General features: G+C 39.8%; 1 protein-coding gene across 9 annotated transcripts in view; it reads right to left on the bottom strand.

Moving 5' to 3' along the window:
* The window catches only part of LOC132144914 (ryanodine receptor 3), a 155,661-nt gene that overhangs the window by 12,881 nt on the left and 127,807 nt on the right, over window positions 1-14,973 (bottom strand). For 5 of the 9 annotated variants that reach the window (XM_059555495.1, XM_059555493.1, XM_059555492.1 and 2 more), the window contains 13 exons: window positions 8,655-8,706; window positions 8,357-8,410; window positions 8,163-8,262; window positions 8,014-8,093; window positions 7,855-7,931; window positions 7,070-7,143; window positions 6,602-6,619; window positions 5,119-5,199; window positions 4,948-5,036; window positions 4,041-4,169; window positions 3,552-3,656; window positions 3,238-3,319; window positions 1,803-2,332 (listed from right to left, as the gene is read on the bottom strand). In XM_059555495.1, coding sequence (XP_059411478.1) covers window positions 1,803-2,332; window positions 3,238-3,319; window positions 3,552-3,656; window positions 4,041-4,169; window positions 4,948-5,036; window positions 5,119-5,199; window positions 6,602-6,619; window positions 7,070-7,143; window positions 7,855-7,931; window positions 8,014-8,093; window positions 8,163-8,262; window positions 8,357-8,410; window positions 8,655-8,706 — 1,471 coding nt within the window. The remainder of the gene's footprint in view (window positions 1-1,802; window positions 2,333-3,237; window positions 3,320-3,551; window positions 3,657-4,040; window positions 4,170-4,947; window positions 5,037-5,118; window positions 5,200-6,601; window positions 6,620-7,069; window positions 7,144-7,854; window positions 7,932-8,013; window positions 8,094-8,162; window positions 8,263-8,356; window positions 8,411-8,654; window positions 8,707-14,973) is intronic. The other 4 variants (XM_059555500.1, XM_059555498.1, XM_059555497.1 and 1 more) reach the window with 1 other exon arrangement.

Below are 14,973 nucleotides of genomic sequence, written 5' to 3' on the forward strand. Positions count from 1 at the left end.
ACACTATCAGATGAGAATAGAATTTGAACTAAATTGAACTTAATAATTACTCTAGAGCTGCTTTACAGCTGGAATTGAACTTGGTTTTATAATGGATGAATTTTGCAACATTGACAGTTATTGAACTGAACTGAATCAACAATGAACTCAATTCATAACTGATGAATTATGCAACACTGACAATGTTAGTGAACAGAAAAGAATGAACACTGAGCTCAATTGATTGGAATAATTAAAATATTGTCTTCTTTAGAGTTGTTTTATAATTAAAGAGCTTTGCAACATTTACAGTTATTGAAATGAATCAATTCTGAACTTGATTCATAATGAATTACTTTTGCAACATTGGCATTTAAGTGAACTGAATCAACATTGACCTGAATCAACAATTAATTGAATTTAACTTAAAATTAAAATTACATTTATGCATTTAGCAGACGCTTTTATCCAAAGCGACCTACAGTTTATTCAGGCTATCAACTTTTACCTATCAATAAATAATAATAATACTTAATAATTGATGACTTTTGCAACATTGACACTGTTATCGAACACAACTGAATTGAATAATTTGATCAATCTTGTAGAGTTTTCTAGACTAGTTCAGTCATCTGTAGAGTTGTTTTCATAGCTGAACTGAATTTGTTTCATAATTGATCACAGTTGTATAGAACTGTATGGAATGTTTTTTATGACTGTGGAATTTTGCAACTTTGACAAGCTAACAATTTAATTGAATAAATGCTGAATTTAACTTTTTTCTATAATGAGTTTTGCAACATCGACATCGTTATTGAAGTGAACGGAATCAACACCGGACTGAATTGATCTGAATATTTACACTATTGACTTCTGTAGGGCTACGAATTAAAATAAAAAATGAATTTAATAATTGATGAATTTTGTGACACTGATACTGTAACTAAACTGAATTGAACCAACATTTAACTGAACTGAAACAACATGGACTTTAATTGGTTTGAATAATTTCACTATTGTCTTTTGTAAAGTTTTGTTAATAGAATCCATTGTTTCATAATTTATGAATTGTATAGCATTGACACTGCTACTAAACAAATTAATTGAACTAAATTAACACTTAACTGAACTTGTTTCAAAATTGATTAATTTTGCAACATTTACATTTATTGAACCAACTTGAATGTTTCATAATTGAGAATTTTTGCAACTTTGACAGTTACTAAACTAAACTGAATCAACTATGAACTGAATAAATGTAAAACTGAACGTTTCATAATTGATGAATCTAGCAACATTGTTGAACAGAACATTGAACAAAATATATCTGAATAATGATAGTCGTATTAGAGCTGAATTGAATTTATCATTTCATAATTGATGAATTTTACAAAATAATTTTGCAACTGATAGTAACTAAAAACTGAAATGAATCAATGCTGAACTGAACTTGTTTCATAATCTTGCAACAGTGAATTAAATTTGTTGTTTCAACTGATGAATTTTACAATTAACAGTTATTACACATAATTGAATCAACAGAACTAAATTGAACTTGTATCAATTAATTTTGCAACACTGACAGTTATTGAACTGAATTGAATCAACACTGAACTGAATTGATCTGTATTCTGACTATTGTCTTCTGTAGAGCTGCAATTAAATGTTTCAAAATTTATGAAATTTGCAACATCAATGCTATTATTCAATTGAATTTGTTTCATAATTGATTAATTTTACAACCTTAAAATTGTTTTAAGTGCCTGTTTATAAGCTGCTTTGAATCAATCTGCATTGTAGAAATAAATGCGACTGGTCTTGACCTGCGGTTTCTCCCACTGCGTTCGGCTGGACTCGCTAATCTCGAAGTAAACCCTCTCGATTCTCTTGCCGCCGCCCATGATCTCGATGCGGCCCAGGTAGGGCTCGAAGTAGTTCACAACGCTCTCGGCCAGGTTCAGGAAGGTGGACAGTCGGGAATCGTGAGGCATGTGCTCCGACAGATTGGTGAGAAGAACCGCCACATTGAAGCCGATGTCTTTGGCGGGTTCGTGGAAGCGATTGACGAACTCTTCGTAGTTGAACATGTCGTTCTCGTCGGCCTCGGCGCAGGACAGCAGGAACTCGATCTCGGACTGAGAGTACTGCTTCTGGTTCTCCATGGACTTCTGGAACTCCTTCTTGGAGATGACGCCTTTACGGTCGGGGTCATGCTCCTTGAAGTTCTCCGAGGTTGTTAGATCTTTCAGCTTGAGGAACATGTCGAAGAACTTGAGAATCATCTCCACGTTGCTGGAGGACTCCACAAGAGTGTCCACCATCTGCTTGCCGATGGTCCCATTCACCACATTTCCTGCAGGAGAACATTGGAGTTTTATCCAGGATTCGTTGTGATTTATTTGTGTCATTAGGTAATGACCGATCACCCAGAAATGCAAAATCTGTCATCATTTACTCTGCCTTAAATTGTTCCAAACCTGAATGAATTTCTTATGTTGGACACAAAAGAAGATATTTTGGAGAATGTTGGTTATCAAACTGTTGTTGGTCCCTATTGACTTTTGTAGAAAGTCTATGGAAGTCAATGACTGCCCTCAACTGTTTGGTTACCAACATTCTTCAAAATATCTTCTTTTGTGTTCGGCAGGTTTGGAGCAATCTGAGGCAGAGTAAACGACAGAATTTGCATTTGTTATGGTGAAATGTTCCTTTAATTTCGTTAACAGAAACTATGGAGAAAAATATTTTCTTTGACAAAGATTATATAAAGAGTCCGTAATAAAGCATGTGTGTGAGTCACCAATTTCTTGATTTGTGCTTATTGGTGAAAGTGCTATTCTATCAGATTTTTTTTTTTTTATATTAAATAAAATAATCACTAATTCAAAAAAAATTATTTAAAACAAGTTGCAAAGGCAATGTTTCTTATTTTCATTTAGTTCAACTAACATAACTAAAACTGAAATAGAATTAATAAAAACTATAGACATTTAAAAAAGACAAAACAGTCAAGATTTAATCAACCTTGAATCGAATTAATCTGAATTATGATACTATTGTCTTCTGTCAGATGACAACAATCAGAAGCAATCGCAATTATAATTTTGGTCAAAATATGTGCGATTATCAGTTTAACTGTTATGCAGCATGACTCAAATGTGGCTAAATCCTGACAGGTTGACTACATATGATTTCTAAACGATTATGAAACTAAACAGGAAGACTAAATTAACAAAATGAATGTTTGCGCAGCAGAACCTTCCAGCAGTGACAGCATCATGACTATCATGTCCTTCTGCAGATCCATCAGCTCCTTCAGCAGCTCGATCTGACTGGAGTCCTGTGAGGAATCAAGAGAGAAGTTCATTAGCAAGATGAAGGGGAGTGATGGAGCATCAGAGAGTTGCTGTGATGGTCTGGACGCTTTCATTTACTAAATCATCTTTAATCTGCTAATGCACCATCAAACACCACCGGCACAAGGTCTCGATCTCATCTCAATATCAATGCTATTCAGCTCTCACAGCAGTACTACAGATCGACACTGACAGAAGTAAGAAAGAATAATGCACCTGTGACAGCTTCATCTGCATGTTGGCGAAGACGTGCAGAAATCCGACGACGGCGTCCCAAAGTCTGCTGTGAGCCAAACTCTGCTGGTTCCCGATACACGGACCCTAAATGAGACACATGCAATGAAGACAGGACTTCCTATGACTGTTCTCAGGTTAATAAAAATGTTTTTATAAACATACTAAATAGTATATAAAATAAAACATAAAAAATTCTAAATATACATAATTAAAATTATAAATACATAAATAACATTTTTAGAAAATTGTAAACATGCATACTATAAAAAACTAAATAATAAATGAAAACAATTAAGTAAAATAAATAATGATATGATTATATATATATATATATATATATGAATTGACATAAAAAATCTGTGAAATAAAAGTGAACCTGAAAATGTTTTAAATGTTGTGTTTTAAAATAAGAAACCAAAACAAATCTTTCATTATGACAATATGAAATAATTAACATCTTCACATTACCTGTATGTATTCAGTGAGTGAGTTGAAGATCTGTTTGGCTACAGCGAGAGCTTTGGAGAAATTCCGCTGACCTGCCTCGTCCATCACGTCTTTACCAGAGTAATACCAGTAAAAATCACTGATTGACTCCTGTAAAACTCAGAACAACATTAATGTTTACCCAGAGTACAAGATTAATAATACAGAACAACATTAACATGCTATGCAGTTATGTTGTTTCAAGTGGTTAAAGTGTTTTGAGTGGTTACTAGTGTATTGCTATGCTGTTTCAAATGGTTACTAGGGTGTTGCTATGTGGTTACGACGCTTTGAGTGGTTACTAGGGCGTTGCTATGCAGTTATGGTGTTTTCAGTAGTTACTAGGGTGTTGTCATGCAGTTATGTTGTTTCAAGTGGTTAAAGTGTTTTGAGTGGTTACTAGGGTGTTGCTATGCTGTTTCAAATGGTCACTAGGGTGTTGCTATGTGGCTACGATGTTTTGAGTGGTTACTAGTGTATTGCTATGCAGTTATGGTGTTTTCAGTAGTTACTAGGTTGTTGTCATGCAGTTATGTTGTTTCAAGTGGTTAAAGTGTTTTGAGTGGTTATTGGGGCGTTGCTATGGGGTTACAACATATTGAGGGATTGCTAGATTGTTGCTATGTGGTTACATTGTTTTGAAGGGTTACTAGGATGTTGCAGTTATGGTGTCTTGAGTGGTAACTAGGGCATTGCAATGTGGTTATGGTGTTTGGATTGGTTACTAGGGTGTTGCTATGTTGTTAATGTGCTTTGAGGGGTTACCTGGGTGATGAAATGTGGTTATGGTGTTTTGAGTTGAGCTGTGTGTTTGTGACAAGTAGGGAGAGAGAGAGAAAGAGAGAGAGAGATACAGATAGTGTGTGTGTGTGTGTGTGTGTGTGTGTACCTGCAGTCTGAGCAGATAGTCCACTGTGCTGATGATTATATTGACTGTGGTCGTGTTTCCTGTTTGTGTCCTGAGAAAGTTCTGGAAGTCTGAAACACACTCAAGCGTCACTTGAGCAGAAGCTCACACACGTTTGTGTGTTTCAGATGATCTGTTATTCAGATTTCTTACCGTTATTGTGTCCCTCACACAGGAGCTGCAGGAACCTGAACAGATCTCTGGTAAACTCGTCATTCTGAAGAACTTTAGAGCCTTCAGGGAAACAGAGACACTTCAACAAGATTCCTTCAACAAGATCTGCTTTCACAGATCCACACTTCCACAGAGCTTCTGTCAGCTGGCCGTTCATCAGCATTCAGTGTTAATGGGTTAATTAACTCTTCAACCGTGACATGCTCTGATCCACCTGACATCGTATTTGAGGAGGTTGTCTGATCACGTTCTCCATCAGTATTTGACTACATCACATTGAGCTCAAGCAGAAGAACACAGACTGTAAATAATGATCTTCTTACAAAACATATATCTAAATATAAAGTATGTGTTCATGATTGGCGATTTATAAGATCCATTTTTGTTTAAGAACTTACCTTTTAAGCATATTAACAATTATGGTTTTCTGATGTCAGTTAATGGTCACATAACAAACAAGTAGACAAATAAAATATTGAATCTTTAGTTTGCATTTTATTATAAAAGTGTTCATTTAACAATTAAAATATAAACACCTACTAATAATTAAATAATATATCAAATTAAAAGGAGTCATTTTAATTTAATTTTTTATTTAATTATTATTAGGTGTTTTTTTATTATTTAATTTTAAAAATATTAATCAGATTTTTTACTTTTATTATTATTAGCTGTTTTATTTGGATTGTTTACTTGTAAATTATTTATTTTCATTTGTCTTTTTATTTAATTATTATTGGGTATTTTATCAATATTTTTTTTATTTTTAAATGAACATTTTAAATTGACATTTTAAATTAGTAGGTGTTTTATTTTGATTGCTTTATCTTATGATTTTTATGGATATTTTTAATTAATTGGTACATGTTTTATTGCGATTTCCTTTATTTAAAAATGATTCATTTTAATTTAACATTTCTATTTAATCATTAGTAGGTGTTTTTATTTTCACTGTTTTTATTTATTTATAAACTATTCCTTTTAATTTGACATTTTACTACTTATTGGTAAGTGTTTCATTGTTTATTTCCTATTTAAAAAATACAATTTTTAATTTAACTTAATTAGCTGGTGTTTTATTTTGATTATTTATTTGAAAATTATGTATTTTAATTGCTCATTTTTAGGATTTATTTCATAATTAGCTTGTCGTCTACTCTGATCTAGAACAACATATAAACATTTTAAAGATTCATTTAGAGTAATGTAACTATTTTTAAACAAAATCAGCGAAATATTGAAGGGTTTGATTCGTTAGTTGTGTGAATTTAGCATCATTTGCACACTAAGCACTTATTAAGGACAGGAAGATGAGCGAGAAATAGAGAGAGAGAGAAACGGACAGAAAGCAGGGACCAGCAGACGTCAGTGGGGTTCACTTCCTGTCACATGACACATGCACTGCATTCAGACAGACGGACGGACAGACGGACAGACAGGAGAATCTGAAGCGTGTATTTACCGCGCTCCCTCACGTTGACTGCCACCGATGACAAAAGATGACAAGAAGAAAGAAATCAACATAGAAAAACAGCAGACATGAGAAGAGGAGAAGAGACGGAAACTTCCAGAAGAACCAGAGATACTGACACTGAAACATCACCATCACTTCTGCCTGAATCATGAGCCGAACGTGAACGACAGTCATTCAAAACAAACTATACAGAGATAGTACTGTGTGCACAGCGTGAGATTCTAAAGAACAACAGATACAGAGCGAAGGAAAATAAGAGTGAAAACTCAAACGTCTTTACTCTCACTTTTGATCTCGCATCCTTGATGAATAAAGGTATTAATAAATGTGCATGTTGTTTAGTGCATCAGTGCTGATCACAGTGCAGAATGAGATGATGTGATGATTGTGTGATTGTAAGGGTTTCTCTTGCTCTCATCAGATCATCATATGAATATGTGTGTGTGAGAGACTTACTGGAGCCTTCCTCGGTCACCATCCCCAAACCCTCGGCCTTATTCTGACGCTCGAACGCATTCAGATCCAAAACACTGCACACACAGACTCCTGTAAGTCACTCTGGATAAAAGCATCTACTAAATGCATACAGCAGCATCTGAAATCTCCCGGGAAATAATTTTTAAACCAAAACCACTCGAATAAAACATTAATAATGTATCTAATTTACAATTAAAATATATATTTTGAATCATTTAAATAGTTGAAATGAAAAAATTCCTAATAAGCAAATAAAATACAATAAAAAAGTTTTAAAATAAAAACAATTCCAAATAAAACAATCCATCAAATCATACAACCTTACAATATATAATTTAAAAATTTAAATGATCAAAATAAAACACATAAGTAATGTTTTTTATGAAAATATTAACAAAATAAAGACTTTAAAACAAAGCGTTTCCTAATAATTAAATAAAATACAATTAAAATAAATATATTTTTTAATAAAAACAATTAAAAAAACAATAATTCATCAAATCATACAAATCTACATTATATAATTTTACAAAAAAATACTTAATTAAATAAAAATGTTAAATAAAAATAAATATTTTAAAACAAAAACAATCCGTATAAAACAATTCATTAAATCTAGCAACCGTACAATATTTAATTTTACAATTAAAATGATCAAAATAAAAAAATATATATATATTTTTAAATAAAAACAATCCAAATAAAATATAAATGTAAACTCATTCAGTGAGTTATGAATCACTAATGAGAGAAGCAGCGATCACCTGCACGACTGCATCAGTCCTGACAGACTCTTGAAGAAACCCACATCTCGCTTCTCCTTCAAATAGTCCAGCATTTTCTGTTCCGTAGAAATGATTGTAAATCACTCATGAGATTGTCAGTGAAACAGGACCTGAATAAATGTGTTCATGATGACGCACCTGCTGGACTGTGATGTTTCCACCGTTGAGAATGGAGATGCCGAGCTTCAGCGTGAACGTGACCATCGGACCCAAATGACCTGAAACACGATCAAACACACACTCAGTGATAAAGATCCCTCAGAGTCCGTGTGTGTGTGTGTGTGTACCTTTACTAGCGCTGATCATCTGTAAGACCATCTCTGCTGCTCCTCTGTCATGGAGTCGGGCCTGTTGGTACAGAGTCTTCTGCTTCTCCATCTCCTTCTCCTGATCTCACACACACACACACACACACACACACACAGGTTCTGAAGGTCTCCACATTTGTCTGATCTAAGTGTCATATTTAGTCTCTGCTCACCTCAAATGTTTTTTCTTTTCCTTCCTCATCCTCTTCCTCATTTTCAGCACAGCTCTACAGATGAAGAACAGCGTCACACTACAATTACATGCGTTCACCACACGTGAACACAAAATGTGTTGATGTAAATAATTTGTATACTGTTCTATAAATATTAACTGATTTTAATGTATATTCATTATATATTATTATATATATATATTACATTGCATATTAAGTTATGTATATGAATAACATTGTCTATGATTTGATTAATTTGATCATCGAGTAAGCGGGACAGATTGATAATCTCACACACCTTAGCCATCATTTCTGCGTATGCGATGTACAGCTGATCCTCCTCTAGTGAGCTGAAACCAGATCACACTCCATATAACACACCAAACAGATCATTACATTTATTCTGACAGAAGAACTAAAGATCCTTTTCTACAGCTCGGACAACAGTCTGGTGTGTGTGTAAACATAAGTGTTACTGTTAGTGTGTATGAGCGCAAACATGCATAAGTGCAAGTGTTAGTGTGCATTAGTGCAAGTGAGGATTAGTACAAGTGTGTGAGTGTTAGTGTGTGAGCGTGCATTAGTGCAAGGGAATGTGTGAGCATGAGTGAGTGTTTGTATGTGAGCATGCATTAGTGCGAGTGAGCGTGAGTGTTAGTGTGTGAGTGTGCATTAGTGTGAGTGAGCTTGAGTGTGTGAGTGAGCATGAGTGTTAGTGTGTGCGTGTGCATTAGTGCAAGTGAGCGTGAGAGTGCGAGTGAGCGTGAGTGTTAGTATGTATGCTACATCATTAGAAGAATGGCATCTACGCTAATATTTGTCTGTTTCTCTCTTGTTCCGAGGTCACCGTGGCCACCAGATCCAGTCTGTATCCAGATCAGAGGGTCACTGCAGTCACCCGGATCCAGTACGTATCCAGACCAGATGCTGGATCAGCACCTAGAAAGGACCTCTACATCCCTGAAAGACAGCGGAGACCAGAACAACTGGAGCCCCAGATACAGATCCCCTGTAAAGACCTTGTCTCAGAGGAGCACCAGGACAAGACCACAGGAAACAGATGATTCTTCTGCACAATCTGACTTTGCTGCAGCCTGGAATTGAACTACTGGTTTCGTCTGGTCAGAGGAGAACTGGCCCCCCAACTGAGCCTGGTTTCTCCCAAGGTTTTTTTCTCCATTCTGTCACCGATGGAGTTTCGGTTCCTTGCCGCTGTCGCCTCTGGCTTGCTTAGTTGGGGTCACTTCATCTACAGCGATATCGTTGACTTGATTGCAAATAAATGCACAGACACTATTTAACTGAACAGAGATGACATAACTGAATCCAATGATGAACTGCCTTTAACTATCATTTTTGCATTATTGACACTGTTTTCCTAATGAATGTTGTTCAGTTGCTTTGACGCAATGTATTTTGTTTAAAGCGCTATATAAATAAAGGTGACATTGACATTGACATTGTTAGTGTGTGAATGTGCATTAGTGTGAGTGAGCGTGAGAGTGCGAGTAAGCGTGAGTGTTAGTGTGTGCGTGTGCATTAGTGCGAGTGAGCGTGAGAGTGTGAGTGAGCGTGAGTGTTAGTGTGTGAGTGTGCATTAGTATGTGAGCTTGAGAGTGCGAGTGAGCATGAGTGTTAGTGTGTGAGTGTGCATTAGTGCGAGTGAGCGTGAGAGTGCGAGTGAGCGTGAGTGTTAGTGTGTGAGTGTGCATTAGTGTGAGTGAGCTTGAGAGTGCGAGTGAGCGTGAGTGTTAGTGTGTGAGTGTGCATTAGTGTGAGTGAGCGTGAGAGTGCGAGTGAGCGTGAGTGTTAGTGTGTGAGTGTGCATTAGTGTGAGTGAGCTTGAGAGTGCGAGTGAGCGTGAGTGTTAGTGTGTGAGTGTGCATTAGTGTGAGTGAGCATGAGAGTGCGAGTGAGCGTGAGTGTTAGTGTGTGAGTGAGCGTGAGAGTGCGAGTGTGAGTGAGCGTGAGTGTTAGTGTGTGAGTGTGCATTAGTGCGAGTGAGCGTGAGAGTGCGAGTGAGTGTGAGTGTTAGTGTGTGAGGGTGCATTAGTGCGAGTGAGCTTGAGAGTGCGAGTGAGTGTGAGTGTTAGTGTGTGAGGGTGCATTAGTGCGAGTGAGCGTGAGAGTGAGCGTGAGTGTTAGTGTGTGAGTGTGCATTAGTGTGAGTGAGCTTGAGAGTGCGAGTGAGCATGAGTGTTAGTGTGTGAGTGTGCATTAGTGTGAGTGAGCGTGAGAGTGCGAGTGAGCGTGAGTGTTAATGTGTGAGTGTGCATTAATGTGAGTGAGGTTTAGAGAGCGAGTGAGCGTGAGTGTTAGTGTGCATTAGTGTGAGTGAGCGTGAGAGTGCGAGTGAGCGTGAGTGTTAGTGTGTGAGTGTGCATTAGTGTGAGTGAGCGTGAGAGTGCGAGTGAGCGTGAGTGTTAGTGTGTGAGTGTGCATTAGTGTGAGTGAGCGTGAGAGTGCGAGTGAGCATGAGTGTTAGTGTGTGAGTGTGCATTAGTGTGAGCGTGAAAGTGCGAGCGAGCGTGAGTGTTAGTGTGTGAGTGTGCATTAGTGTGAGTGAGCTTGAGATTGCGAGTGAGCGTGAGTGTTAGTGTGTGAGTGAGCATTAGTGTGAGTGAGCGTGAGAGTGCGAGTGAGCGTGACTGTTAGTGTGTGAGTGTGCATTAGTGTGAGTGAGCGTGAGTGTTAGTGTGTGAGTGTGCATTAGTGTGAGTGAGCGTGAGAGTGAGCGTGAGTGTTAGTGTGTGAGTGTGCATTAGTGTGAGTGAGCATGAGAGTGCGAGTGAGCATGAGTGTTAGTGTGTGAGTGTGCATTAGTGTGAGAGTGCAAGTGTCTATGAGTGTTAGTGTGTGTGTGCATTAGTGTGAGTGAGAGTGAAAGTGCGAGTGAGCGTGAGTGTTAATGTGTGAGTGTGCATTAGTGTGAGTGAGCGTGAGAGTGCGAGTGAGCGTGAGTGTTAGTGTGTGAGTGTGCATAAGTGTGAGTGAGCGTGAAAGTGCGAGTAAGCATCAGTGTTAGTGTGTGAGTGTGCATTAGTGTGAGTGAGCGTGAGAGTGTGAGTGAGCATGAGTGTTAGTGTGTGAGTGTGCATTAGTGTGAGTGAGCGTGAAAGTGCGAGTGAGCGTGAGTGTTAGTGTGTGAGTGTGCATTAGTGTGAGTGAGCTTGAGAGTGCGAGTGAGCGTGAGTGTTAGTGTGTGAGTGTGCATTAGTGTGAGTGAGCGTGAGAGTGCGAGTGAGCGTGAGTGTTAGTGTGTGAGTGTGCATTAGTGTGAGTGAGCGTGAGTGTTAGTGTGTGAGTGTGCATTAGTGTGAGTGAGCGTGAGAGTGTGAGTGAGCATGAGTGTTAGTGTGTGAGTGTGCATTAGTGTGAGTGAGCGTGAGAGTGCAAGTGAGCATGAGTGTTAGTGTGTGAGTGTGCATTAGTGTGAGTGAGAGTGAAAGTGCGAGTGAGCGTGAGTGTTAATGTGTGAGTGTGCATTAGTGTGAGTGAGCGTGAGAGTGCGAGTGAGCGTGAGTGTTAGTGTGAGTGTGCATTAGTGTGATTGAGCGTGAGAGTGCGAGTGAGCGTGAGTGTTAATGTGTGAGTGTTAGAGTGTGAGCGTGCATTAGTGTGAGTGAGTGTGAGAGTGCGAGTGAGCGTGAGTGTTAGTGTGTGAGTGTTAGAGTGTGAGCGTGCGAGCGTGCATTAGTGTGATTGAGTGTGAGAATGCGAGTGAGCATGAGTGTTAGTGTGTGAGTGTGCATTAGTGTGATTGAGTGTGAGAGTGCAAGTGAGCGTGAGTGTTAGAGTGTGAGCGTGCATTAGTGTGAGTGAGCGTGACAGTGCGAGTGAGTGTTAGAGTGTGAGCGTGCATTAGTGTGAGTGAGCGTGAGAGTGCGAGTGAGCGTGAGTGTTAGAGTGTGAGCGTGCATTAGTGTGAGTGAGCATGAGAGTGTGAGTGAGTGTTAGTGTGTGAGTGTTAGAGTGTGAGTGCATTAGTGTGAGTGAGCGTGAGTATTAGAGTGTGAGCGTGCATTAGTGTGAGCGTGAGAGTGCGAGTGAGCGCGAGTGTTAGAGTGTGAGCGTGCATTAGTGCGAATGAGCATGAGAGTGTGAGTGAGTGTTAGTGTGTGACTGTTGGAGTGTGAGCATGCATTAGTGTGAGTGAGCATGAGAGTGTGAGTGAGCATGAGTGTTAGTGTGTGAGTGTGCATTAGTGTGAGTGAGCGTGAAAGTGCGAGTGAGCGTGAGTGTTAGTGTGTGAGTGGTCATTAGTGTGAGTGAGCTTGAGAGTGCGAGTGAGCGTGAGTGTTAGTGTGTGAGTGTGCATTAGTGTGAGTGAGCGTGAGAGTGCGAGTGAGCGTGAGTGTTAGTGTGTGAGTGTGCATTAGTGTGAGTGAGCGTGAGTGTTAGTGTGTGAGTGTGCATTAGTGTGAGTGAGCGTGAGAGTGCGAGTGAGCGTGAGTGTTAGTGTGTGAGTGTGCATTAGTGTGAGTGAGCGTGAGAGTGTGAGTGAGCATGAGTGTTAGTGTGTGAGTGTGCATTAGTGTGAGTGAGCGTGAGAGTGCAAGTGAGCATGAGTGTTAGTGTGTGAGTGTGCATTAGTGTGAGTGAGAGTGAAAGTGTGAGTGAGCGTGAGTGTTAATGTGTGAGTGTGCATTAGTGTGAGTGAGCGTGAGAGTGCGAGTGAGCGTGAGTGTTAGTGTGTGAGTGTGCATTAGTGTGATTGAGCGTGAGAGTGCGAGTGAGCGTGAGTGTTAATGTGTGAGTGTTAGAGTGTGAGCGTGCATTAGTGTGAGTGAGTGTGAGAGTGCGAGTGAGCGTGAGTGTTAGTGTGTGAGTGTTAGAGTGTGAGCGTGCATTAGTGTGATTGAGTGTGAGAATGCGAGTGAGCATGAGTGTTAGTGTGTGAGTGTGCATTATTGTGATTGAGTGTGAGAGTGCGAGTGAGCGTGAGTGTTAGAGTGTGAGCGTGCATTAGTGTGAGTGAGCGTGACAGTGCGAGTGAGTGTTAGTGTTAAGAGTGTGAGCGTGCATTAGTGTGAGTGAGCGTGAGCGTGAGAGTGCGAGTGAGCGTGAGTGTTAGAGTGTGAGCGTGCATTAGTGTGAGTGAGCATGAGAGTGTGAGTGAGTGTTAGTGTGTGAGTGTTAATGTGTGAGTGTGCATTAGTGTGAGTGAGCGTGAGTATTAGAGTGTGAGCGTGCATTAGTGTGAGCGTGAGAGTGCGAGTGAGCGCGAGTGTTAGAGTGTGAGCGTGCATTAGTGCGAATGAGCATGAGAGTGTGAGTGAGTGTTAGTGTGTGACTGTTAGAGTGTGAGCATGCATTAGTGTGAGTGAGCGTGAGAGTGCGAGTGAGCGTGAGTGTTAGAGTGTGAGCATTTATTAGTGTGAGTGAGCATGAGAGTGTGAGTGAATGTTAGTGTGCGAGTGTTAGAGTGTGAGTGTGCATTAGTGTGAGTGAGCGTGAGAGTGCGAGTGAGCGTGAGTGTGTGACCGTGAGTGTGTGTTAGAGTGTGAGCGTGCATTAGTGTGAGTGAGCGTGAGAGTGCGAGTGAGTGTTAGTGTTAGTGTGTGAGTGTTAGAGTGTGAGCGTGCATTAGTGTGAGTGAGCTTGAGAGTGCGAGTGAGCGTGAGTGTTAGTGTGTGACCGTGAGTGTGTGTTAGAGTGTGAGCGTGCATTAGTGTGAGTGAGCGTGAGTGTTAGTGTGTGAGTGTGCATTAGTGTGAGTGAGCGTGAGTGTTAGTGTGTGAGTGTGCATTAGTGTGAGTGAGCGTGAGAGTGTGAGTGAGCATGAGTGTTAGTGTGTGAGTGTGCATTAGTGTGAGTGAGCGTGAGAGTGCAAGTGAGCATGAGTGTTAGTGTGTGAGTGTGCATTAGTGTGAGTGAGAGTGAAAGTGCAAGTGAGCGTGAGTGTTAATGTGTGAGTGTGCATTAGTGTGAGTGAGCGTGAGAATGCGAGTGAGCGTGAGTGTTAGTGTGTGAGTGTGCATTAGTGTGATTGAGCGTGAGTGTTAATGTGTGAGTGTTAGAGTGTGAGCGTGCATTAGTGTGAGTGAGTGTGAGAGTGCGAGTGAGCGTGAGTGTTAGTGTGTGAGTGTTAGAGTGTGAGCGTGCATTAGTGTGATTGAGTGTGAGAATGCGAGTGAGCATGAGTGTTAGTGTGTGAGTGTGCATTAGTGTGATTGAGTGTGAGAGTGCGAGTGAGCGTGAGTGTTAGAGTGTGAGCGTGCATTAGTGTGAGTGAGCGTGACAGTGCGAGTGAGTGTTAGTGTTAGAGTGTGAGCGTGCATTAGTGTGAGTGAGCGTGAGAGTGCGAGTGAGCGTGAGTGTTAGAGTGTGAGCGTGCATTAGTGTGAGTGAGCATGTGAGTGTGAGTGAGTGTTAGTGTGTGAGTGTTAGAGTGTGAGTGTGCATTAGTGTGAGTGAGCGTGAGTATTAGAGTGTGAGCTTGCATTAGTGTGAGCATGAGAGTGCGAGTGAGCGCGAGTGTTAGAGTGTGAGCGTGCATTAGTGCGAATGAGCATGAGAGTGTGAGTGAGTGTTAGTGTGTGACTGTTAGAGTGTGAGCATGCATTAGTGTGAGTGAGCGTGAGAGTGCGAGTGAGCGTGAGTGTTAGAGTGTGAGC

Source organism: Carassius carassius, chromosome 8 (genome assembly GCF_963082965.1).
Source record: "Carassius carassius chromosome 8, fCarCar2.1, whole genome shotgun sequence".
Lineage (NCBI taxonomy): Eukaryota > Metazoa > Chordata > Actinopteri > Cypriniformes > Cyprinidae > Carassius > Carassius carassius.